Source organism: Calliphora vicina, chromosome 3, assembly GCF_958450345.1.
Source record: "Calliphora vicina chromosome 3, idCalVici1.1, whole genome shotgun sequence".
In the NCBI taxonomy this organism is placed as follows: domain Eukaryota; kingdom Metazoa; phylum Arthropoda; class Insecta; order Diptera; family Calliphoridae; genus Calliphora; species Calliphora vicina.
This window is the reverse complement of record NC_088782.1, coordinates 115,948,044-115,960,144: the sequence shown is the minus strand read 5'-3', so window position 1 is coordinate 115,960,144 and position 12,101 is coordinate 115,948,044. Positions and strand designations below refer to the sequence as shown.

Genomic DNA, 12,101 nt, shown 5'->3' with positions numbered 1-12,101 from the left:
TTTGGCCTTTTTGTTAAGTTAACGCACTTTTTAACCTTCAAATGTCTCTTTATGCTACACATTATTAACGCTTCAATATGCAGCCTAAGCTGCACACAGTTTATTCAGCTACATGAGTTTTGCAGACTTTAGCAGCAGCAAAGCTGAGCTATCTTATATTAAAGGTAGCATAGACGTTGTTAGCAGCAGCCTTATTAGCAAAAAACTGCTCTGAAAAGGTTTAGCTTTTGAATTGTTATTGATGTGTGCAGCTTTAGTTTTTTGCTTTTTGTTCAAAGATAGAGATTTAGATAGAATTATTATGAAATTAATGTTTGTTTTGTTATGCTGCTGTAGATACATTTAACGAAACATGCGCGAGTCATTGAATTTAAAAAAAAAACTTAACGATTTAGATTTAAATACTCTCGTTTTACGATTTAACTCTCTTCTCTCACTCTCTCTCTCGGTTTTAGTTTTGCTTAGTTTGCTCTCTGTTTATGTTTTGTTCGGGTTTGTTTATGGTTTTGTTTTGGTTTTCCTAAGCAAAATGTTTCGTTAACTGTATCTTTGGCTCTCCCAAGAGCGAGAGAGTTAATTTTAGGGTGAGGGAGTGCAGTTTTTTTGTTGTAGCTAAATTCCTGGTTATATCCTCTGCAAACAGAAGTTTCGTTGAGTGTATTTGTATCTAAGAGTTGCGCAGGCCAGAGTATTTTGTTTGAATGCAGACTGGAGGCATTTTGTTTTTGTGGGTTTCTTTGGCTGCTCGTGTGCCTGTCCAACTGAACTGAACTGCCAGCCAGCCAGCCAGCCTGCTGCGTGTGTGTGTGTGTGCGAGAGTTTGTGTGTTCGTTCGTTCAATTGAACTGAATCTATAGAATTGGTACTCATTGTATACGCACTAACTTCAAGATACACAAAAATTCTTTCATGCATTCAGTCTTAAAACGTCGCTCGCTGTTTATAAATCGTATCTACCAGAAATTCAAGACCGGCGGCCGTTTAATATTTTTTTTCAATTTCCATTTTTCATACATTACACACGCTCCATATAAATAAGATTGAATAATGAAACCATTAAGAAAATAATACATATAGAAATATTTTACTTTTTTTTTTGTTTAAGTTTATGAGAAAAATGAAAATTTTGTTAGATGGAAAAACAAAAAAATAAAACGAAAACAATACGCGCGTTACGTGTAAAATCTGGCCATAAATCATAAAGAAAAACCTAAAATTCTTAAAGAATTTTAAAGCAAGAAAATCTATAAAAGTGTTTAAGTGCTAAAAAAAAAAAACAAAACGAAAATTGAAAATTTGAGAAAAATATTTAAAAAAAAAAAAAATTGGTGAAAAAGCAAAAATTAAAAAATATTTGAAAAGAAAATCTAATAAAAAAAATAAAGAAAAATTTTGGCAAATTTGTTGAAAAGAAAAGATAAGAAAATTTAAGGCTAATGACCTGCCTAAGGGGAAATGGCCAAAACCAATTGGCTTAAATTAAGGCTAAATTAAACATACACAACAACCTTTTTAAAAACAAACTAACTAAAGTTTAAGTGTAAAACAAATTTCACATTTTTAAAGCACAAAAGGATATTTTGCTATTAAGTCACATTAAAAGAAAATTGCTGCAGGGCGTTAAATGAATGCGCGCCAGCCTAAAACAGCCAGAGAATTTAAAAGAAATTTAGAAAAATAAAAAGTTTTTCAAGCAAAATAAAAAAAATTTCCAAAATTCTTAAGAAATGTTTAAACAAAAGTGTTAATTCCTCTAAAAAATTCAAGAAAATCCAAACAAAATTTAAAAACAAATCATTGAATCTGCCCCTATCCCCCACCCCCTTAATTTAATTTTCTACTTCTACTGCCTAACACTTTCTATTCTATATTGGATTATTTGGCGGGTTGTGATCCGCTAACAAAAGCCATCAAAATTAAGTTCTCAAAGCAAAATCATCATCATCCGGCATACCGTCACGCTGAGAACATCTACGACGGTGGCACTGATACCGACGACGACGAATGTCCTTTAGAATCGTCCACCATGAATCCCTATGAATATGAAACCACCCTCGATTGTCGCGATGACACTAGGGCTGTGGGTGGTGGCGGAGGCGGTAGCGGTGTTGTTGTTAGTGGGGCAGTCATGGGTTCAATGACACCCAGGCATCCACATTTGGCAAATACAAATAGTGCTTCACAGCAAAATACACTGCATCATCAGAATCAACAAAATTTACAATTACAACAGCAGCAACAGCAACAGCAGCAATTGCAACAACAGCCAGGCGACTCACAATCATCATATTATGATTATGAATATCAGCATTTACCACATCGTGGCAATGAATCACAGAATCCTCCATCATCGACATCAACAGCAGCCCGCACACATGGTAGACAAGGCAAGTTTGTTTTTTTTTTCTTTCACATTACTTAAAGAACATTTTAACAAAATTTGTTGAGGAATTTTTTTAAAAATTATTATTTTTTGAAAGCTTAATAGCTAAGCTTTTAAATAATAAAGAAAATTTAATGGTTTTTGTTTAATAATCAAGTTTTTGCTCAATTTGAAAAAAAGTATAAAAAAGCATAAATAAAAAATTCCAAAATTTTAGCAAAGTTTGTGGTTAAATTAAAAAAATATATATTAAGGAATGTTGTGATAGGTGTTATTAATTAAAAGCCTGAAAGATAAGCTTTTAAATAATAAAGAAAATTTAAAGGTTTTTGCTTTATAAATTTGATTTTGCTCAATTTGAAAAAAAGTATAAAAAAACATTAAAAAAAAAATTCAAAATTTAAGCAAAGTTTGGGGTTAAATTATGAAAATGTATATTAAGGAATTTTCTTATAAATATTATTATTTAAAAGCTTAATAGATCAGCTTTTAAATAATAAATAAAATTTAACTGGTTTATTAATAGCAACTACTTTTTGCACAATTTTAAAAAATCTCCAAAAACACATGAAGAAAATAATCCAAAATTTTAGCAAAGTTTGTGGAGGAATTCAAAAAATATATATTAAGCAATTTTCTTATAAATATTATTATTCAAAAGCTTAATAGATCAGCTTTTAAATAATAAATAAAATTTAACTGGTTTATTAATATCAACTACTTTTTGCACAATTTTAAAAAATCTCCAAAAACACATGAAGAAAATAATCCAAAATTTGAGCAAAGTTTGTGGAGGAATTCAAAAAATATATATTAAGCAATTTTCTTATAAATGTTATTATTCAAAAGCTTAATAGATAAGCTTTTAAATAATAAATAAAATTTAAAGGTTTTTTGATTATAGACTAGTTTTATGCTCAATTAGAAAAAAGTATAAAAAATTAAAAAAAAAAAAAATTAAAAATTAAAAGCAAAGTTTGTGGTGGAATTAAAAAAATACATATTAAGCAATTTTCTTATAAATATTATTATTCAAAAGCTTAATAAATAGGCTTTTAAATAATAAATAAAATTTAAAAGTTTTTTGATTATACACTAGTTTTATGCTCAATTTAAAAAAAGTATAAAAAATTAAAAAAAAAAAAATTAAATTTGAATAAAGTTTGTGGAGGAATTAAAAAAATATATATTAAGCAATTTTATTATAAGTATTATTATTTAAAAGCTTAATAGATAAGCTTTCAAATTATAAAAAATAATTAACGGTTTTTGCAAACTTTTAAAAAATTACTAAAAAAAACACATGAGAAAAAATTCAAAAATTTGAGCAAAGTTTGTGTTAGTTTTAAAAAAATATTTATTAAGCAATTTTGTTATAAATATTATTATTCAAAAGCTTTATAAATAAGCTTTTAAATAATAAATAAATCTTAAAGGTTTTTGCCTAACAACCAATTTTTGCACATTTTAAAAGTAATTCATAAAAAAAAAATTCAACAAAAAAATTTAAATATTTCGAGGAATTTTATAAAAATATATATTAAGGAATTTTGTTTTAATTATTATTAATTGAAAGCTTGTTAAAAAGGCTTTTTTGTGTTATATAATAATTATTGGTTTTTGCAATACAATTAATTATTTGCACAATTTCCAAAAAAAATGGCTAAAAAATTATAATTAAATAATTTCATAAATTTGAGCAAAGTTTGTGCCAGCTTTAAGAAAATATATATTTAGCAATTTAGTTTTAAAAGCCTTTAATCATAAGCTTATTTCATTAGCTTTTAAATAATAAACAAAATTTAATGGTTTTTGCAATAACAACAACTTTTTGCAAAACTTTAAAAATGGCTAAATGAATAAAAAAAAAACTAAAAATTTTAATAAAGTTTGGGCAAGTTTTAAAAATTTATGTATTAAACAATTTGGTTAAAAGTGATATTATTTAAAAGCTTAATAAAACAGCATTCAAATTATATATAATACTTAACGGATTTTGCTATAGCATTTACTATTTTCTTAATTTAAAAATTTGCAATGTTATAAGAATTAAAAAAAAATTTAAAATTTTAATAAAGTTTGAGCAGGTTTTTGAAAACTTTATAGAAAGCTAGTTTGTTATAAATATTATTATTTAAAAGCTCTTGAAATAAGCTTTTTAATCATGTATAACAATTGCCGGTTTTTGCAAAACAAACAACTTTTTGCTCTTTTTAAAAAAACAATAAAATAAAACTTTTTCCAAGTTTGTTGGGCAATTAAAAAAATATATATTAAGCAATTTTGTTATAGATCACATTATTTGTAAGCTTAATAGATTAGCTATTCAATTAATTACAATATTTGTAGATTTTTGTTACACAATATATTTTGGCCATAGTTTCAAAAATGGATAAAATCATTAACAAAATAAAAAAAAATTAACAAAGTTTGCTTAGCATTTAAAAACTTTTATATTAAAAGATTTTGTTATAAACAACATTATTTGAAAGCTTAAGGGATTAGCTTTCACAACATGTAAAATTTGTTTATAATAATGCAATAACACAGATTTGAGTTAAAATTGAATTTGGAAATATAATATTAAAAAATATTTCAAAAGGTTTCAAAGTTTGTTGGAATATAAAACATATCCATAATGAGTATTGTTTAAAACTCTTAACTATTTTAAAAGTTCTTGGAAAGAGCTATTTAATAAGAGAAAAATTTTGATAAAATTTTTAAATAAAAAATTTTTTGTTTTTGAAATAAAAAAATTGCCGAAATTGAAGGTCAATTTGTTAACAAATTAAAAAAAAATAAATATTAAGCGATTTTATTACAATTAACTAATTTTAGTAGCTTCATATGATAGCTTTTTAATCGTGTTTAAAAACTTTGCGATAACTTTTTGTTTTTGGAAAAATTTCCAAAAAAACTTAAACAAAAATTCAAAAAATCAAAAAAAAAATTTCCTAAAATGTGCAAATTTTGGAGATACATGAAAAATATATATATTGAGCGAATGAAAAACTAAATACTTTTTTTAAAAGGTCTTGAAAACAGCTTTCAAATAATGTAAAACAATTATACATTTTTATAATAAAACTAAATTTTTGCAACATTTCATTTTACATTTTAGGATCAAATTTGATTAAAAATTTTCATACTTTTCTGAAATATTTAAAATATATATTATTAAAGAATTAAAAACTAAGTAATTATTTCAGAAGCCCTAGGGATTAGCTTTAATTTAAAGAAAAAAAATTATACTAGTTGTGAAGAAAAAACTTAATTTTTTGAAAGTTTTTTCAAACCAAATACCCAAAATTCCTAAACTAGTTTCAAAACCAAATTTTTTTCTGTGAATTTTTTTTTAATTTGTTTTTAATAAATCTAAACCTTTAAATGTTTTAGCTTTAACATTAAACTATTTAATGAAATCTTAATCATTTCGATTATAAAAAGTGTATGTCTGTCTTTTGCTAAATACCTTTAATTTCCAGCTAAATTTTAGTTGTAGAAACACACTTATGTTTGTTTATATTTAAAGGTTTTAACCAAAATTTACAAGATTATTTTTATTAATTATAAAGTAGTTTAATTTAGTTTACCATCAACACAACAATTAATCATTTTTAAACTGGTTTGGTGTAACAATTTTTTACAATGTTATTAAAAAAACTTGTTAATCATTAAAACTATTAATGCTAATATTCAACATATTTATATAAGGGTTTTGAATTTTGTTTAAAAGTATTAGAAAATTTTAAGTTTTTTTAATAAATTAAAACAAAATTACTTGTGGTACTTAAATACACATAGATCGGCAAGACCTAACTCAGTTAATAAAAATGTAACCAGTGATAATGCGTTAGTAAAAACTATGTAGAAACAATAATAACTCTCATAGCTGTAATTTTTTTGAGTAATTGTTTGCTTGAGTTTTTTTCTAGTTTCCTTTCTATGTATATTTCTCTATGACTAATATCCCAAAAAATTTGACAAAATTATTAAACTTTGTGATGTTATTAAAAAATAATATATTGTTGGATTTAAAAAAAAAATCATTATTTTAGTAGTCCTTTAGAAGCTCTTTTAGAATTTAGAAAAAATTCTTGAGTTTTTGCTTGATACTAAATTTTTCTTTAACTAAGCAAAAAACCTTAAAGGGAAAGAAGCTAATTTTTTTTTTTCAAAATTTTTTATTTTTTGTATTTAAATTAAAAAAAAATACATATTAATGAAATTGATTACTTTGATATATTTTTAATAGCTCTTTAAATAAGCTATTAGAAAATAGAAAACCTTTATGCATTTTGTCTTAATACAAAATATTTCTTTAATTAAGCTAAAAACCTTTAATAAAATTTATTTTGCATAAAATTTCTAAATATAGCAAAATTTGTTAAGCTATTAAAAAAATATATATTAACAATTTTAAACAAATCTTTAGTAGTTATAAAGCTGGGTATGTTGTCTATTGGAAAATATAACAATCTTGACAGATTTGTTATAAAATAAAATTTTTGTTAAGTTATACAAAAAGCCTTAAACAAAAAATAAGAAAAATTAGTTTTCAAAATTTTGACAAAGTTTGTTAATATACTAAAAATATATATATTCAAATATTTTACTTCTTTTCTAATATTTTAATAGCCCATTAAATACTACATAAGTAAAGGAAAAAATATCATAATATTTGTTATAATGCAAAATTTTTCTTTAATTAAGAAAAAATACTTAAATAAAAATTCTTCAGAAAATTTTGAAAAATTCAACAAAATTTATTGAATTATAAAAAAAATATATATTAATAAATTTTGTTAAATTTTTAGTTTTTTTATTAGCTCATTGTGTTTTCTTTAAGAAAATAAAAAATAATCATGCATTTTCTTACAATATTAAAAATTTCATTAATTAAGCAAAAAACCTTAAAAAAAATTTATTTCTCCAAAATATTTAACATGTAACAAAATTTTTTAAAAATATATTTATAAAGAAAATTAACAAAAATAATATTAATTTTAAAGCTAATTTTGTTGTCTATCAGAATATATAAAAATATTAACAGTTTTATTATAAAACCAAATTTTTTTGTTAAATTAAACAAAAAACCTTATATGAAAAATATGAAAAATTTGTTTTTAGAATTTTGGCAAAGTTTGTTAGCATATTAAAAAAATATGTAGTAATAAATATTGCCATATGTTTTGTATTTCTTTAGGCCATTGTGTGCTAAATAAGAAAATAGAAAAATATCATAATTTTTTTTAAAATACAAATTTTTTCTTTAATTAAGAAAAAAACCTTAAAAAAATTTTTTTCACAAAATTTTTAAAAATATAAGAAAATTTATTGAAATATTAAAAAAATATATATTAATAAATTTAATTGAATTTTAATAATTTTAGTAGCTCTTTATATGTTCTATAAGAATATAAAAATTAATCATGATTTTGAATTTTGTTTTAATAATCAAAAATTCCTTAAATAAAATATTTCCTTCTAAAATGTGCATTAATCTTGAGCTATTAAAAAAAATATATATTTATAAATATGATAAAGTCTTTTAATATTTTTAAAGCTTATTTTGTTTACTGTCAGAAAATATAATATTATTAACATTTTTGTTTTAAAACAAAATTTCTGTTAAGTTATGCAAAAACCCTTAAAATGAAAATTGGAAAAAAATTTCTCAAAAATTTTACAAACTTTGGTGCCTTATAAAAAAAATTATTATTAATAAAATTTGTTAATTTTAAATTACTTTACTAGCTTATTATATAAGCTATTGAAAACTATAAAAATATTCTAAGATTTATAACAAAACTAAATTTTTCATAAATCAAACAAAAAACCTTAAAGGGAAAATAATAAAATTTTTTGTACAAACTTTGAGGTGACATTAAAAAATTATATATTAAAAAATTATTTTTTTTGATAAATTTCTGTAGTAGCTCTTAGTGTTCTTTAAAAGAATAAATAAAAATTTTAAAATTTTTGTAAACAAAAGTATTTTTAAAAAATCGTCAAAAAATTGTTTCCTTTAAAATTTCGTTCTTTCCCCAAAAAAAAACCCTAAATAAACATTTAACCTTGTCTTTTGTTTTATTTTGTTGCCTCTTAGTATTTAAAATCCTTTAAAGTCCGTGTGTGTGTCGAAGTTAAACTATGAAAGAATTTTTTTTTTGTTCAAAAATCCTCTGTTTACATGACATTAATGATGACATATCGGATGCTAAGTAAATGAGGCATTTAATCTGTTTTAAAAATTAAAGTAAAGGAAATATTAAAAACCGAAAGAAAGCAGAAATTACAAGAGGGACCTAAAACAAACTATTGGAAAATAAAAACTACCTAAAAAGGGGAATTTCAAGTGTTTTACACACACACACATTTTAAAAACAACCCAGCAGTTTTTGTGGTTTGTCCCGAAACTACTTACAGTAATATAAATAAACTATACTTTAGATTACAAAAACGTTACTAAGTGACAATTGATTCTCCCTTAGATTACTGCTCTCCATTAGATTATTTACTAAACTGACTACACTCTTGATTACTTAGAGACACTAAAGTGACTTTATGTTTTATTACTGTAATAATACTGCATTATTTATCTTTCTATTTTCTTTGTTATTATTTCTTAACTTAATCCCAAATCATTAAAAATTTTATTAACCCAAACATTATTATTATTAAGCTTTACAAACTTTTTTTACTTTACATCAATTGTTTGTAAACTATCTAAACTATTATTAAACATCTTTTCTCCCAAAATAAATATGTATTATAACTTACGGAAGTTTTACTTTTAACAAAGCCTTATGTTTTCATATGTAAACTATAAATAGAAGATTATTCTTACAAACAAAAAAATAAATATAAAACAAATGTGTTAACATTATTAACAAAATAATATAATTTAAATTTGTGTTAAAGTTTAAAAAAGTTTTGTAAATGAAAGGGAATTTGATGGAGAATATGTGTAGGCTTAAACTATCATTATTATTATTGTTGTTATCATATAAATATATGATTAAGTATTATTGTTTATCTTGAAATATTTGTTAATTTATTGCTAATTTAATATAGTTTAATAACAAGTAGTAATTTATAATGAGAATCAGCTGGAGATTATTTAAAATAAAAGATTTCCCAGCAATTGTTTGTGGATTTTATGATTAGAAGCTTTATTATGTTAAATTAATAATATTAGAAAGCTTGTAAATTGTTGTTGGCAAGACTAGAGTTTTAGCTTTTTTACAGGCCTAAAATTATCTATCATAGAACAGACTAGAGATCAGTCTATAGGAGAGACTAGAGATCAGACTAGAAATATGTCATAAACGAGACTAAAAAACAATTTATAAACGAGACTAAGGATCAGTCTATAGAGATCAGTCTATAGAAGAGATTAATGATCAGTCTATAGACAAGACCAGAGATCGGTATATAGATGAGACTAGAAATCTGCCAATAGACGAAATTAAAAAACAATTTATAAACGAGACTAGAGATCAGTCTATAGAAGAGAATAATGATCAATTTATAGACGAGACTATATATCAGTCTATAGACCATACTAGAGATCAGTTTATAGACCAGACTAGAGATCGGTATATAGAAGAGATTAATGATCAGTCTATAGACGAGACTAGAGATCAGTCTATAGACAAGACTAGAGTTCAGATTAATGATCAGTCTATAGAAGAGATTACTGATCAATCCATAGATGAGACTACAGATCAGTCTATAGACGAGACTAGATATCAGTCTATTGAAGAGATGAATGATCAGTTTATAGACTAGACTAAAGATCAGTCTATAGAAGAGACTAGAGATCATTATATAGAAGAGATCAATGATCAGTCTATAGATAAGACTAGAGATCAGTATATAGACTAGACTAGAGATCAGTCTATAGACGAGACTAGAGATCAGTCTATTGAAGAGATGAATGATCAGTCTATAGACTAGAGATCAGTCTATAGAAGAGACTAGAGATCAGTATATCGACGAGACTAGAGATCATTATATAGAAGAGATCAATGATCAGTCTATAGACGATACTAGAGATCAGTCTGTAGACTAGACTAGAGATCAGTCTATAGACAAGACTAGAGATCAGATTAATGATCAGTCTATAGAAGAGATTACTGATCAATCCATAGATGAGACTAGAGATCAGTCTATAGACTAGACTAGAGATCAGTCTATAGAAGAGACTAGAGATCAATATATAGAAGAGATCAATGATCAGTCTATAGACTAGACTAGAGATCAGTCTATAGACGAGACTAGAGATCGGTATTTAGATGAGACTAGAGATCAGTATATAGCTGAGACTAGAAATCTTAGACTGGACATCAGTTTATAAACTAGACTAGAGATCAGTATATAGAAGAGACTACAAATCAGTTTATGGACGATACTAAATATCAGTCTAAAACGCGATTAAATATTAGTCTGTAGACACTTAAAGGAGGACTGGGCGAACTATACAGTTACAGATTTGTGAATACCACTCATGTTATTGACCTTTAGAAATTTTAAGGCTGCAAATGTGGATTTGCTTTTTGGACTAGCTACTTTACTGTTTACAAGTAATGTGCTTTGGGATTAATTGGTTTTATTTTTGTCAATTGCAATTTTAATTAAATTTTTTAATATGTTGGAAATTTCCTCTTTAAATTTAGCTTTATGGACTAGCTACTTTACTGTCAACAAGTAATTAGTAATTTTTTAACTAGCTACTTTACTGTCTACGAGTAATGTGCGTTGGAGTTAGTTGGATTTATTTTTGAAATTGAAATTTTCTTTACATTTAGTTTGGTGGAAATTTCTTGATTTCTTTATATTTACCTTTATGGACTAGCTACTTTACTGTCAACAAGTAATCAGTAAGGGAGTTAGTTTAGTTTATTTCGATCATTTCATAATTTACTATTATTTGGAAATAAAATTGTTAGAAATTTTTAAATTTCTTTATATTACGTTTTAACGACTAGTTACTTTACTGACCACTAGTAAACCATGATGGGGTTAATTGAATTCATTGATTTTTTATTTACACATATTACTATAAATGTTAAAAACTTACTTATCTGGTTATATTTTGCTTTCTGGACTAGCTACTTTACACACCACAAGTAATCTATGATGGGGTTAATTAAAATTTTATGGTATTTTTATAAAACAAAGAGGAATACTTTATATTTAGCTTTATAGACTTGCTACTTTGCTGTCTACAAGTAACCAGTAAGGGAGTTAGTTTAATTAATTTCAATCAGTTGATAAATTTCTATTATTTGGAAATAATAATTTTAAAAATTTGTAGTTTTCTTTATATTTCGCTTTAACAACTAGCTACTTTATTGACCACTTGTAAACTATGATGGGGTTAATTGAATTTTTTGCTGTAAATAGCAGTTTTACTTACTTATATTACTCTAGATGTTAAAAACTTACATATGTGGTTATATTTCGCTTTCTAGACTAGCTACTTTATACACCACAAGTAAGCTATGATGGGGTCAATTAAAATTTTATGGTATTTTTGTAAAAACAATGAATAGTACTTTGTTTTGTGGACTATTTAGTAATTTGTAGAGTTTTTTTGTTCTTGTTGCTTTCAAAAATTTAAGTACATATTTTCATATATTTTTCCTCTCATTTCTATTTATAATAGGAAATATGTTTTTATTTTTCCTTTTATTCATTCATATTTCTTTTT

The 12,101-nt window shown here is 24.2% G+C and overlaps 1 protein-coding gene across 3 annotated transcripts in view; it reads left to right on the top strand.

Moving 5' to 3' along the window:
• Nucleotides 1-816: 816 nt before the first annotated feature.
• Nucleotides 817-12,101, top strand: part of Ten-m (teneurin transmembrane protein Ten-m) — a 273,221-nt gene continuing 261,936 nt past the window's right edge. For all 3 annotated transcript variants that reach the window (XM_065503371.1, XM_065503370.1, XM_065503369.1), the window contains exon 1: nt 817-2,387. In XM_065503371.1, coding sequence (XP_065359443.1) covers nt 2,027-2,387 — 361 coding nt within the window. In that variant the 5' untranslated portion in view covers nt 817-2,026. The remainder of the gene's footprint in view (nt 2,388-12,101) is intronic.